General features: G+C 44.4%; 1 protein-coding gene across 4 annotated transcripts in view; it reads right to left on the bottom strand.

Annotated features, from left to right (window-relative positions):
- Nucleotides 1-14,353, bottom strand: part of DHTKD1 (dehydrogenase E1 and transketolase domain containing 1) — a 51,770-nt gene extending 37,417 nt beyond the window's left edge. For all 4 annotated transcript variants that reach the window (XM_049626832.1, XM_049626834.1, XM_049626831.1 and 1 more), the window contains exon 1: nucleotides 14,099-14,353. In XM_049626832.1, the coding sequence (XP_049482789.1) occupies nucleotides 14,099-14,255 (157 nt within the window). In that variant the 5' untranslated portion in view covers nucleotides 14,256-14,353. The remainder of the gene's footprint in view (nucleotides 1-14,098) is intronic.
- Between the last annotated feature and the right edge of the window lie 907 nt (nucleotides 14,354-15,260).

Here is a 15,260-nt window from a genome sequence, read left to right as displayed (position 1 = left end):
ACATAGGTAGAACTACAAAATCAAAGTTACATCTCCTTCCCTATTGCTTAAAGACCCAATGTACAGAGTTATTTCATAGACTCATGAAATTTATACTAGAAAAAGATCTTTTTTTTTTCTTAATGTTTTTTATTTATTTTTGAGACAGAGAGAGACAGAGCATGAGCAGGGAAGGGGCAGAGAGAGGGGGAGACACAGAATCGGAAGCAGGCTCCAGGCTCTGAGCCATCAGCACAGAGCCTGATGCGGGGCTCAAACTCACAGACCGTGAGATCATGACCTGAGCCGAAGTCGGATGCTCAACCGACTGAGCCACCCAGGTGCCCCTAGAAAAAGATCTTAAAAATGATCTTTTCACAGGGCACCTGGGTGGCCCCGTTGGTTATCATGATCTCATGGTTCGTGGATTTGAGCCCGGAGTTCGGCTCTGCACTGACAGTGTGGCGTCTGCCTGGGATTCTCTCTCTCTCCCTCTCTCTCTGCCCTTCCCCTGCTCACACACTCAACGCTCATGTTGTCTCTCTCTCTCAAAATCAATAAGTAAACTTAAAAAAAATTTTTTAATGATCTTGTCACTCACATAATGCAAAACAAAACAAAACAAAACAGGAAACAAACCCTTTATAAAGCTCTAAATGAGTGGTTCCTCAGTCTCTGCTTGGAGGAGTTGCATTATCTTTTAGTGAACCCAATATGATGATTCTATTTTGAGCCCAAACTGCTTTTCTTCCCTCTTCCATAGGAAGGTTATTCCAAAATTTGAAGAAAAAAAAAATCCTTCATGCCCACACTCCGCTAACCTTCAGTTCATCAAGGCAGCCTTACAAACAGCACAAATCCCCGACGATGAGCAGATCCACTATTTCTGAACATTTTCTGAACATTTTTTCACCTTATGTGTTTATTCTTAGAACCCAGAGAAAAGTTCAGCATATTTTGAAACATTTAATGACCATTTTATGAACATTTATTGCCATGCAGTGAGCTACATATGTGCTTTGTATTCAGAGTACGGCAAAGTATGTGTCTTGTCACGGGCTGACAGGAAAGAACAGAGAGGTACTGAATACGTGAAGGATGTGTTGGCACTGATGCAACAGTTAGGACGATCCATGCTATGTCTAATAAACTGGTAAGCTAATCAAACAATCCCAGTAAATGAATCGATTCCAGTCTGGAGATAAGTCATATAAATTGCCATAGGGTTCTATTCTGAATCTTACCGAAGTTCTCAAATGCTGTGTTATAAAGTAGGAAACCTTCACATTTGTGACTAAAATCCAGAAAGACCACGTCTAAAGCATTGTCCCCACCAGTCACTCCTTAAAAACATATTCTTCCTCCCCACCAGAAAACAACAAAACAGCAAAAAAAAACAAACAAAAAATGCCACATTCTTCCCTGGGCTCTGCGGCATCACCAAATCCTGGCTTTTCTCCTAACTCACTGGCTACGCAAACTCAGTCATTTTGGGGAGGGAGCTCCTCTTCTTTGTCCATCTCTAAAATATTAGTGGTCTGCAGATCTGCCCACAGCCTTTTTCTCAAGCTGTTTTTCTCTGGGTGATCTCCTGCACCTTCCACAGTTTCCAGGAACATGTACAAAACTACATCTCTGGTGGGGCAAGCCTAATAGTAGATATGCACGGTTATCATCACCATCCCCAAATTAGCAGCCCTATTGAAAACATTCTCTTAGTGAACCCACATCAACTCAGAGATTATTGCTCCAATTTCTAAGTGTTCCCCAGGCTTCTCATGCCATTCTAAGAGCAATGGCATGGGAGTTGGCACAAAAGCAGGCTGCTCACTCCCAGGGACGTGTGGAAGCAACTATTCTGGCAGAGCCTGAGAGAGAGAGGTCCACACCCCTCCACACCTCTGGGCACATCCCACATCCATCCTGGCAATCTATTTTCTCTCAGACCCTCTTCCTGCCTTTGCTCTGGTTTCTTTTTTCCTGACCCAATCCCATATTCCTTCCCTCTCTGCCTCCCAGATCCTTCCACTGTGACCTCTGGGATTCTACTCCATGATTAATCAACCTCTCCGCATTCTTACCCTCCTCCATAAACATTCCTTATACCCCTATCCTAACTGGAACCTGCTTTCTCCCAGAGGACAACGGGAGGTGAAGCTGCTCATCACCACACTGACCCCTCAAGTACTGAAGGTGGAGTTTCATTCCTCAGGGACATCCCCCCTCCCCCCACATTAGTCCTCTAACTCTGAAAATCTCCAGCCCCCAGGGGGACACGCCCTAGGGTTATCAACTAATCTCCATTTAATATCAGTAGCCATTACAAAACAATGTTGTAGGAGAAGCTTCACGGAAAAGTGTCAGTGTATATAGATGAAAAAAACAACTATAAACAGTATAAATAGTATGAGCCTGCTCTTTGTTACAATGTATATATGTATAGTAGGTAATGTATATTTCATTACCTAGTCTATATAGCATAACATGAGTATCTATATACTTTATATATGTGAATGTGTGTACATATATCCCATATACATAAAGGAAATGGACCAAAAATTTAGCGATTATCCTGTACAAAATTCCTCGTTTTTTCTTTCGCTTATCTGCTAAGTTTTCAATGGCAAACATGTAGAGCACAGCTCTTCAAATGTTATCCTGACTTGCTGCCTACTGCACTCGTAGGGCACTCCAGTGTACCTGTCCTCACCAGTGGGCTTTATGCTTGTAAAAATCAGTTATATTTGTTCCTAAGGCTGGTGCTGTGGGAGAAAGAAAATGTGGGGGGAGAAATCATAAAAATCTAGAGAGATGCTGCTTTCCGATTGCTTCCATAGTGCTCTTAATTTTAAAGATTTGCAAAAACAAATCCAAGAAGAAATACATTTGTCAAAATACATGAAGCATCTCTCATTTCTTTATCATACTCCTTGCTTTAAAGAATTTTTTTTTTTTTTTTTTTTTTTTTTAATTAACTGACTACATTCTAGTTTCAAATCCATCAGGGGTGCCTGGGTGGCTCAGTTGGTTAAGTGTCTGACTTTGGGTCAGATCATGATCTCGCGGCTCATGAGTTTGAGCCCTGCATGAGTTTGAGCCCTGCATCAGGCTCTGTGCTGACAGCTCAGAGCCTGGAGCCTGCTTTGGATTCTGTGTCTCCCTCTCTCTCAGCCCCTCCCCTGCTTGCACACACACACACTCTCTCTCTCTCTCTCTCTCTCAAAAATAAATAAGTACTAAAAAAAATCCACCAGATATGATTGCTTCATCTATATTTTGTAGCAAACAGTGATATTATAAGATTTCAAAGGATGAGAACACATTGAATACATATATTGTTCATAAAAAGAATTTCATATCACTGTATAAATAAGTCAAAGGATTACTGTAAAAGAAAAATGAATATCTTCATGCTAGGTATACTACCAACCAAATAACTTGATACTCAGGATCTCTATAGAAGTTCAGAAGAATTTAATGTGATGTTTAAATCCCTAAGAAGCCAGAGAGAATAGGGAAAACAACAACACATATACACACGCCTTTACAAAACAAAATGGAAAATATTGAAGGCATGCTTCTGGCTCAAGAGACTGGCACATAGCAAATGCTCAAGAAACATTTGTCATTAACTGAATGAAGTCCTGAGATTCAGCATATCGTAAGAGAGTCACAGAATCCTTGTGATGCAAATTCTCTAGAGCCAGAGCCCTCAAACATGCAGTACAAGAGCTGCAGTGAATACATCTTCCATCTCACTTTGAGCTCCTCTTTTTTTTTTTTTTTTTTTTTTTTGCTTTTTAGAGAGAGAGAGAGACAGACAGACAGAGAGACAGAGAGAACACACGAGCTGGGGAGGGGCAGAGAGAGGGAGACAGAATCTTAAGCAGGCTCCATGCCCAGCACAGAGTCCCACGCGGGGCTCAATCCCATGACCATGAGGTCATGATCTGAGCCAAAATTAAGAGTTGGATGCTTAACCAACTGAGCCATCCAGATGCCCCTGAGCCCCTCTTTCCCAAGAACTGCGCTCTCCCATTCCAGGGAGTGGGTTCCTAAGACCACGTCTACCTCATTCCATTCTGCCTCCCTCCCAATTAATGGATTCCAAAGACACCTGAGTCGAAGTGGGTCAGATTCACTCTTTCCAGAATTTATGACTTGGGATAGGGAGACACGGGTGGTCCACTATGCCTCCTGTTTGTGCAAACAACATGGTTAACGCTGAACACCTGCTTTCCTTCTGGTAGTCTGGAATTTTGGCACAGGCAGAGGGTGTTTACATGGACGTCTGCCAATAAAAACCTCGGGTGACGAATCTCAAATGGACTCCCCTGGGTGACACGGCACATATATTGCTGTATTTATGTTGCATGAACAGGAGAGTTTCTGTACCACCCCTCACGGGAGAGAGAGCACAAGGACTCCTGCACAACGGTGCCTGTGCTGTTTTCCGCGACAGTGCAGCTGTGTATCCTTTTTTTTTTTAATTTTTTTTTTCAACGTTTTTTATTGATTTTTGGGACAGAGAGAGACAGAGCATGAACGGGGGAGGGGCAGAGAGAGAGGGAGACACAGAATCGGAAACAGGCTCCAGGCTCCGAGCCATCAGCCCTGAGCCTGACGCGGGGCTCGAACTCACGGACCGCGAGATCGTGACCTGGCTGAAGTCGGACGCTTAACCGACTGCGCCACCCAGGCGCCCCTGCAGCTGTGCATCCTTATTACATCACTGTGATGAATCTGAGCCATGAGTACAGCTATAAGCCGAGCGCCATGAGGCTTTCTGGCGAATCTCTAAATGTAGTGGTGGTCTCGAGGACTCCTGACACGCATTATGGGTAGCACAGGAGCTGAGTACATTAACAGCTGTGCCCTGTGGGCCCACACACAGCTTCTGCCAATATTCCCAGAGTTAGTGCTGGTTTTCTCCCCTGCTGAGGCTTGGTTGCTGCACACATCCTTCAGCTCTGGGAGATATCCTTGTATCTTTTCAAATAAAGTCCCTGCTTCCCCTTAGGTGGCCACAGTTGGTTTCTGTTGCTTGTGATCAAAAGAACCTTTGCCGATACGGGGGTAAAAAAAAAATTATGATAAGGATATCTACATCAATTACTTTATTCTCTCTGTAAGCAAGCACAGTCGGGGCACTGAAGAGTGTTTTATTTTCAGGAAAAAAGGGTTCGTATTAACCAGCATGAAGTACACTGACACATAAACTAAACTTAGTACTTAATCTAAAAGTCAATACAGTTCTTTTTCATCATCTGGTCATAAACAGCCTCCCCCCAAAAATATCTAGATCATATCCATGGGTTTCTTACATTCAAGGCAGCATATGCTTATAGCAAGTGGGAATGTTGGATATCTATAAAATGACTGAAGATTCCAAGAAAGAGAATTTCATAACTGGAGTCTCTTCAAACCCCATTAAAATGTGATGGCCGCCCCCACACCCCACCCCCCACCCAGTTTCAGCTTAGGAACTTTGGAAATAACCACATTAAAACAAAGACTTCAGGGGCACCTGGGTGGCTCCATTGGTTAAGCATCAGACTCTTGGTTTCAGCTCAGGTCATGATCTCACAGGTTCATGGGATAGAGCCCTGCATTGAGCTCTGGACCTGAGTGTAGAATGTTTGGGATTCTCTCTCTCCTTCTCTCTCTCCCCCTTTCCCCTTCTTCTGAGCTCTCTCTCCCTCTCTCAAAATAAAGAAACATTTAAAAAACAAAGAAATTAAGGCAAGACTTTGTACCAGACTATTATATTCTGTACAACAAATTCAGACAAACCTAGGCTGTGCAACTGAGTTTATTTTATATCATACCTTATCTTTCCACCTCAAATACAGTATCTTTATAAAATAAATTTATTTCAGGGTGCCTGGGTGGCTCAGTCAGTTAAGCGTCTGACTCTTGATTTTGGCTCAGGCCATGGTCTCAGGGCTTGTGGGATTAAGACCTGCATCCAGCTCTGAGCTGACAGCGCAGAGCCTGCTTGGGATTCTCTCTCCCTCTTTCTGCCCCTCCCCCACTTGTGCACACACACGTGCTCTTTCTCTCTTTCAAAATAAATAAACATTTAAAAATAAAATAAAATAAAATAAAATAAAATTTATTTCATTCTTAAAAAAAAACAAACAAAAACCTTGTTCTGGTCCTTTCTGGGTTTTTTCCTAATCCTTTCTTAAATCACTGCCAACATAGATAAGTAAGGATCACAGATTGATAGTGAATGATAGCAAGTACTAACTTTTGCTCAGTGTTTCACACACGTCATCTTACCCAACTCTTGCAACAACTCTGAAATAGGTCTCCTCATCTGCAGAAGAGTAAACTGAGGCGCAAAGAGGTTAAGTGACCTGCAAAATGTGACAGAGGTAGTAAAGAAGCTACCTTCAAGCATATTTGACTTCAATCCAATGTTTTATCCATTATATTATAACAAAAATTGAAAAGGGAAGTCCAGAGCCTACAGCAAAAAGGATGAGAGAACTGGAAATCAGTGAGACATTTGAAAAAAAAAAAAAAGTACAAGGGCTAATGTCATTAGCCTTTTCTGGTCTGCATTGTACCCGAGAATTATCTAGATTTTTTTTTTTTACTTTTTTTAACGTTTATTTATTTTTGAGACAGAGAGAGACAGAGCATGAACGGGGGAGGGGCAGAGAGAGAGGGAGACACAGAACCGGAAGCAGGCTCCAGGCTCTGAGCCATCAGCCCAGCGCCCGACGCGGGGCTCGAACTCAGGGACCGCGAGATCGTGACCCGGCTGAAGTCGGACGCTTAAGCGACTGAGCCACCCAGGCGCCCCTATCTAGATTTTTTTAAATCTCTAATGCATTAGGATTTTCTTCAACTGCTTTTCTCATGAGTCCAGTAAAGGCTCCTATTATTTCTAATTTGCAACATACCCACAACCTCACTTCAACTACTAAAGCTCAGTGCCAAGGTCAGTAATGGCTAAATGCTGCTTGAAATCCTATGGCGCCCATCTCCTGCTGGTCCCTCAGTTCTGCCATATTTTTGTAATCTGAATCCTCCATAATGACATTGATACTCCTGAATCGGCACTCCTCCATTTTCAATTGGGATTGTTGGTGAATAAACTGAAGTTTACCCGAATTGAGGTTTACAGAGGTTAAAGTACAAGCTGTTACTAATAGCCAGCAACAAAGAACACTCACCACAGGTCAAATTTTAACTAGTGAAACCACTGTCATTTAAGAGGTTACTAGAAGGAAATTCAATATCTCTTTAAAGCCTTAATGTAATGGATGTCTTAGTGAATGATGTAGTCGCCCCATGCAGGCATTGATTTTCAGCCAAGATAAATATTTGTAAAAAGAAGGCTGATGAAGGAAAGGCAAAGAGGAGGAGGGAGGCACCATAACTTTGATCGTATCCCATCTCACTATGTCACCTTGGGTGTGGGAGGATGCCATGTGTCCATTTTCAGGACGGATTGTCCTTCGATTGACTTTGCCAATCCCAAAGAGTTGTGGACATGATCCACCAACCAACCCAATCATTTCTCTCAACCAAGATGGTATCTTTTAGGACAACTGGCAGGCGTCATGAAAAAGGCTTGAGCCGGTCATGATCTCACGGTCCGTGGGTTCGAGCCCCATGTTGGGCTCTGTGCTGACAGCTCATAGCCTGGCGCCTGCTTCAGATTCTGTGTCTCCCTCTCTCCCTGCCCCTCCCCTACTCATGCTCGCTCTCTCGCTCTCTCTCAAAAATAAACATTTAAAAATTTTTTTGAAAAAATAAAAAAAGGAAAAAGACTTGAGCCAATTAAATCATGTACTCCTAATTAACGGAACTGACCATAAGCACCCACTTAAATGGAATTTAAGGAAAAACCCAGCAAGTCTTCATTGTGTTCATGAGCAAAAAAGAAATTATTAGTTCTTCTAAAGCATAGTAATATAGTATATTACCCAATGTATACAGTGCTTCCTTTCTTGATAATTGGTGTTACGGTTATACACGCAAAATTCAAATGCGCTAAATGTCACAAATAAATTGCATATACAGAATTGTATTTCCATTTCTTAGTAGGAATAGCTCACTTAATAAGTATTCAGTTAAATACAGAGCTGAGAGGAATGTAAGACAAGGAGCTTACCAAGCAGGATCTTACAGCATGAGAGGATGGTCTCTATATGAAACTGCACACAGTCATAAAAAGTTCAGTAGAGTCCAAGGGGTCTCTCGGACTGAGAGTTGAGGGAGATCAGATTAGGATAGCCTGGAGTTGTCTAGACAGATGTTACAGAGGAGATGGGAACGGAGATGAGCCATGGAGAATGGGTATGAAGTGGAAGGGCATACAGAATGAGCGGGGAGAGCCTTGGATAACGGCTGGAACATGGGGGAATTTATGTCAGAGAAAGGTAAGGAAGAAGGCAGAATGGGTCATGAAACATGAAGGGCATTCAATATCAAGCTAACAAATCTGGGATCTTATTCTGAGAGGCAAAATAGAGCCTTTGGAGACTTGAGTTAAGAAAATAACTCAATGAGGGGCGCCTGGGTGGCTCAGTTGGTTGAGCGTCCAACTTTGGCTCAGGTCATGATCTCACAGCTTGTGACTTCGAGCCCCGCATCGGGCTCTGTGCTGACAGAGCCTGGAGCCTGCTTCAGATTCTGTGTCTCCCTCTCTCTCTGCCCCTAACCCACTCGCATTCTGTCTCTGTCTCTCTCAGAAATAAATAAACATTAAAAAAAATAAAAAAATAAATAATAAATAAATAAACATCAAAAAAATTTAAAAAAAAAGAAAATAACTCAATGAAACCAATGTCTTAGAGAAATTGTGGCAAGACACTAGGCTACAAATTTTCATAGCAGTGAGGCTAGCAGTTTTATCTTTTTGAAGTCATGGGAATTCAATGAAAGCTACAGGCCCTTTGCCTAAAAATAGACACACACAGTTGTGCAAAAGCCACAGACCCTCTAAAACTTTTCCACAGGGATCCGTAGACTTGGCTAGGAGCACCTGGATTAATATTTCTTGCAGCAGCAGCAGCAGACCAGAATTAAAGGCCTACGCTAGGATCCCAACAGTGAAAACAGAAAGCAAGGCTTTGAGAAACACAGTGCTCAAGATTTGATATGAAGTATGAGGTGAAAAGTTGAAGGTGGGTTGTTTGCCCCACATTTTTACAATATGTCTGTAGCAGAGCCTGCTACAACTCCTGAGATCCATTTTCTCTTCTCTTTCATGGTGATAATCAAACATATGGCCATGCAGAATAAAGATATACGTCCCAGCCCTCCAGGCAGCCAGTTAGTTGCCCATGTGACTAAGTTCTGATGAATGAGAAGGTAGTAGCCATGATCCGTGTAACTTTGGGGTCTTGCCCTTGAAGGGAGATGTGTCCTCTTTCCCTTCCCCCTTTCCTCCATCCTGCTGCACAGTGTGGATGCAGTGATGAGCCATCCTGGACCGGAGTAGACAGCAACACCCACAGGATGGTGAAGAAACAACATAGAAGGAGCATGAACCCCTTTGGACCTTGCAGAGCAAAGCTGTCATACCAGCTCAGACCTTTACTGGTCTCACTTAGGTCACTGTTCCCCCACGTGTCCAACACAGCCCCTGAACTTACCCTATCTAATACACCATTTGGTACTCGAGGTGGGTTGCTACCATAACAGCCTAAAATACATATGACCGTGGCTTAGCAGTCAGGTGGTAGGTACCAAGAACCCAGATGTTTCAGACTAGAAAGCTAATGAGCACTGTGTTATGCTATCTGACAAAACGCGTGGTGAAACTGTCACCGGTGATGTCCTGCAAGGCAGACTGTATGTCCACGGAGCTGTCGCTCAGTAGCATGTGATCGTTGTTTCTTGTCACTTTCAGGAAAGCCCTGGGAGGGAGATGAGGTCAAGCTAGAGTGAGCTAGTTGGCAAGAAGAGATGAGGGAAATTCAGCTCTGCTAGAAGGCAGATCCTAGCAGGTTTGGACAACTAGAGGCAATTATAAAAAGTGGTTCTGAAAAAGCTGTCTTACCAAGAGGGAAAACAGACAAACCCTTCTTCAAGGACCTTCCAGTAAGCATTCCCCGTTAGGCAATGAGGGATGCTGAGCCTCCAAGGTCCAATCAAGGGTATTACCTTCCCACTCAAGCCTATTATTTTTGGTGGTCTCAAGGTAAGCACCTCTAAGTTTAGGAAGCTGAGTGGGTGGAGCACAGAAGCAGTAAATAAAAGACTGGAGTTTTCAGGCTTAAAAACTAGCTCTAGAGGAGATCTTTGTCTGGGGGCAATTTGGTCATAAAATGACCACAAGCAAAAAGACTGCAAGCCTATGAATTTCATGAGAAAACTGTACTGCCAAAGAAATCCCAACTTCGGCCATTAAAAATAAAAAAATAAGTAAAAACAACCGTGTCGTTGATAACCCCCTAAAGTAACTCTCAGGTTCCTAACCTTACCAAAATAAGGTAGGCTGTGGACGGTGGGCAGCCCCCAAGGAGGGCATACTCCCCAATGTCCAAGGCAGAGATGGCCACAGAAGACAATGGATAAAGAAAGACCCACACGGCAAAGCCAGGGGAATGTTGTGAACTTGCTACATCGCCACAGAAAGGAGCTCTTATCATTCCTCTCCAGCAGGATTTGATAACTGGTTTGAATAGTGACTACTAGAGTTCCTCATTCCTTTCTTTTCCAGATGGGAGTTTTCTTTGTATATGGAATGTGTCAGTAGGGGGTGCATGGCAATTCATGAAATTCTAAAGCATGAGCAGACACAGCCAGTCCTGACAGAGAGGACTGCACATTCTTGGGAGATAACAGACTTTGAACTGGACTCAAAGACTGAATAGAGGAGACAGAATCCATTCTATAAAAGGGGAAAAAAAGGAAAAAGCTTAGGTTATCTGAGTGGCCAAAGGGGTGGAATGTGGTGATTACTAGTTATTTTTCAGCATTTTCCCCAGATAATTCTTAGCTGACACATGGCCAACCCGAATAAAAATTATGCTTTCCAATCTCCTTTGCAGATACATACTGACCAAGTCCTGACGGTGAGATGCTACCAGAAGTGACAGCAACTCTCTTTGCCCCCTTTCTCCCACCTAGGCTAGTAGGAGACAGTGATCTACAAAATAACTGGTACCTTCTGAAACAGAAGAAAAAACTGCTACAGATCTGCATGCAATGGTAATTTTGAAAAAGGTACAAAGCGGACCACTTGCCTTTCAGTTTTATGCACAGTAGTTAAAAAATAGGAAGAATTGTGGGAAGGGGGGATGGGCTAAATGGGTAAGGGGCATTAAGAAATATACTCCTGGGGTGCCTGGGTGGCTCAGTCGGTTGAGCGGCCGACTTTGGCTCAGGTCACGATCTCACGGTCTGTGAGTTCGAGCCCTGCGTCAGGCTCTGTGCTGACAGCTCGGAGCCTGGAACCTGTTTTGGATTCTGTGTCTCCCTCTCTCTGACCCTCCCCTGTTCATGCTCTGTCTCTCTCTGTCTCAAAAATAAATAAACGTTAAAAAAAATTAATATATACTCCTGAAATCATTGTTGCACTATATGCTAATTAACTTGGGTGTAAATTTAAAAAATAAATTAAATCAAATGGTAAAAAAATTTTTTTTTAAAAATGGGAAGAATGAAGGGGCGCCTGGGTGGCTCAGTCAGTTGAGTGTCCAACTCTTGATTTCGGCTCAGGCCATGATCTCACAGTTCATGAGACTGAGCCCTGGGTCAGGCTTTATGCTGACAGCTCAGAGCCTGCTTGAGATTTTCTCTGTCCCTCACTCTCTGCCTCTCTCCCTCCCTCTCTCTCATTCTCTCTCTCAAAATAAACAAATGAATTAAAAAAAAATAAGAATAAAAGATTGCCCTTAGCAACAGAATTTTTCTTTTTTTTATGTTTTGATTTATTTTTGAGAGAGAGAGAGACAGCATGAGTGGGGGGGGAGGGTGGGACAGAGACAGAGAGAGAGAGAGAGAAAGAGAGAGAGAAACAGAGACAGAGAATTCAAAGCAGGTTTCAGGCTCTGGGCTGTCAGCACAGAGGCCGATGTGGAGCTCAAACTCACAGACTGTGAGATCATGACCTGAGCCAAAATCAGGTGCTTAACTGAGCCACCCAGGTGCTCCAGCAACAGAATTTCTTAAGCTAGATTCTGCAACTGTGCATCAATTATTTCCCAGCATTGATTTCACTCTTTCCTCCCAATACCACACGAGCACACCCTTGGCATTCAGTCCTAACTCAATACTGAACTTTCAAAGTCACCAAGCACCTCACAGTATAGCAAAATCATTACTAGTCTGGATGGGCGGGGGGAGCGGGAAGAGTCAATTTGGTAATGAGGGAAGAGGGAAGGGATTACATATAAAATCAACCCCAGAGATATTTTTTCAAGCCACACCAGCCCAGAGCTCCCAAAATGATTTGGATACAGTCTTCCAGGTAAAAACCACTGGCCTAGGTTTTCCAAAGCAAGGCTTAGTTTTCAGCTGCCAGGCTGAAGAATCAAATAGAGGGGTACCTGGGTCGCTAAGTCATTTAAGTGACCAACTCTTGGTTCAGGTTCAGGTCATGATCTCATGGTTTGTGGGTTTGAGCCCCGCATTGGGCTCCGCGCTGACAGCAGGGAGCCTGTTTGGGATATCTCTCTCCCTCTCTCTTTCTGACCCTCCCCAGGTTGCTCTCTGTCTCTCTCTCTCTCTTTCTAAATAAATAAATAAGAATCAAATAGAGGCCCAATTGTGAGGGAAAACCTTAAATAAGATCACAATAATTATGCACTGAGCACACAGTAATATGATCCTAAATGAAGAAGAGATGGTCAAATATGTCCTACACTTGTGAGTTATGACTATAACAGTATTTGGCCATAGATGGCTATAGCCTTTCTGCTAAAGAATCACCAGGGGTGCCTGATAAAAATCCATATTCTTGAAATCTATCTCAGACCACTGAATTAGAACCCTGGGGTGGGGGGAGGCTTGGGAAATGGTATTTTAAAAATCAATTCAAAATGATTTGAACACACACTTAACTTTGAGAATAACTGACATAGAAAATTCTTGACACTCGATTTGCAAAGTGAAATAAGATACCAATAGTCTTATCCCCAAGGATTAACAATCTATTTGGCCAAAATGAACCTAAAGGAACCCCACTGCATCTAAGAAAGAGAAATCAGGTTTACTATCAAAGTCACCTGAGGTCAAGAGCAAACTATGGGTTTGGACCTAGCAAACTAGGTCCCAGTGTGTAATATAAGAGTCAAAGTTCAGGTACTTATATGATGAAGACAATCTTCATTGTCAATCTAGTAACTGGATCAAAGATGCCAAATGATCTTCTTCTAATAATCAATCTGTATTCATCTGTTCTGTGAAGATTAAATGCATCACAACTTTGCGGCACAAACCAAATACCCCAAATAGATTTTTTGTACATGAGCATACAAAGAGAGGTCTCAAAAACTAATATTCAGGTCTCCTAACCCATTAAAACCATCAGTGACATGGTTCTGAACTCAGCAAAGAATCTTAAACTCTGAAATTAAAGTAAGAGGCTAGTTAGGCCAAGGAGACAAATAATTATTACCATGCTGTGGTCCAATCACCAGCTAACTGCCCTCTTCACCCTAGCTGTACAGTCGTGATCCCCACACATTCTGCTCACAAGAGCCTTAGAGATGGCCCTGGAAATGTATCCTTGAGTAAGCTCAAGAGCTGGGAGATCTTAGAGCTCTTCTTTTCCCGCAGCTCCGCCTGCGCAACAGCTAAATTCCCACAAGTTTACATCCAAGGAACAGAAAAGACAAGACCTCACAAAACAAGTTTGAACACGAGCGATGGGAAGATCACCCACGCGTGGATCCAATGCCGAGACCCCGACTTCACGTTTCCCCACCTACTAAGCCTGGACAGAGGGTGACCCTCACACTGACAACCTCCCCCTGCCCAACCTGCCTTCCTTGGCCCCCTCATCTCCCCTTACTCCCTACGGGCCTGAGCGCACAGTGCAGACCCCCAGAAGTCCAGCCTCTCCCACAACAGCATCCCACCTCAGGCCTGTCAGGGAAGTCCCCTGCTTCCCCAGCCCCTACGTGCACGGCACGGCCCTATCCCCGACCTGAGGGGCGCGCCAGGCCGCCCCGGGGCTCCCGGCTCTCGGGCTTCCTCGGCCGATAGCCATAGACACCCTTCTCTGTCTGGTAGCCGCGCCGGAATAGGAGCGGAGGGGCTCGGCAGAAGCCTCGTCTTGCTGCTGCCACAGTGGCCGTGGCCATGTCTCGCCTGGACTCGGGGCGGAAGACAAGGGGCAGCAGTCGCCAGGATACGAGGGGTCAATCCTGGGCTGCCTGGAACCGGAGCAGGGGGAGGAGCGGGAAGCGGGAGGCGGGAGGCGGGAAGCGGAAGCCCCGCCCGAGACAACGCCCCCGCGCCTGATTGGCCAGGGGCCTGCCCCTGGGAGCCAATCCAGGTAAGCTGCCGGAGGGGCGGAGCCACCTCCTGGGCTCTGGCGCCAGGCGTGCGCTTCTGGCAGCCGAGGGAAGCCAGGAGTGCAGAGCCTGGCGTCGTCATCTGCTTTCCGGTACAAAACTCGTTATCTCTATATATCCTGCAGACCCCAGCCAGGAGTATTCACCCACCACCCCTCTGCTGGAAGCCCCCGAACACGACCACACAGAACGAGACAGGTTCTCGTACCGAAGGGAAAAAATCAGCGACAGAGTGCAAAAAAGTCGTGGGACCAAGACCAAGGGACTCAAGAAGGAAAGGCCATCTGAAGGAGCCAGAAAATCAATATCGCTCCTTTTATTTTTTTCTTAAGAAACACTGAGGCGGGGAGGGGCGGGGGTGGGCTGGGTGGCTCAGTCGGTTAAGCTTCCAACTCCGGCTCAGGTCACGATCTCGCAGTTGGTGAGTTCAGGCCGGGAACCAGAGCCGGGCTCTGTGCTGACAGCTCAGAGTCTGGAGCCTGCTTCGGATTCTGTGTCTCCCTCTCTCTCTGCCCCTCCCCCACTCGCACTCTGTCTCTCTCTCAAAAAATAAACATTAAAAAATTTTTAAATAAATTAAAAAAAAGAAACATTGAGGAAGAAAGTAGAAAATAGGAGAGAAGGAGCCTGCAAGAAAGGGATAAAATAAAAGTGAAGAGAAATCAGGCAGTGTGGAGGTATTTGAGATTCTCGGTTGGTCTATCTCTGACAGAATTTCCCCAACTAATTTATTCCACCACTTACCTGCCAATGGGGGGGGGGCAATGAAAGGGATCTGAATCCTTCCCTAGC

Source organism: Panthera uncia, chromosome B4, assembly GCF_023721935.1.
Source record: "Panthera uncia isolate 11264 chromosome B4, Puncia_PCG_1.0, whole genome shotgun sequence".
NCBI lineage: Eukaryota > Metazoa > Chordata > Mammalia > Carnivora > Felidae > Panthera > Panthera uncia.
This window is presented reverse-complemented; position numbering and strand designations above follow the sequence as displayed.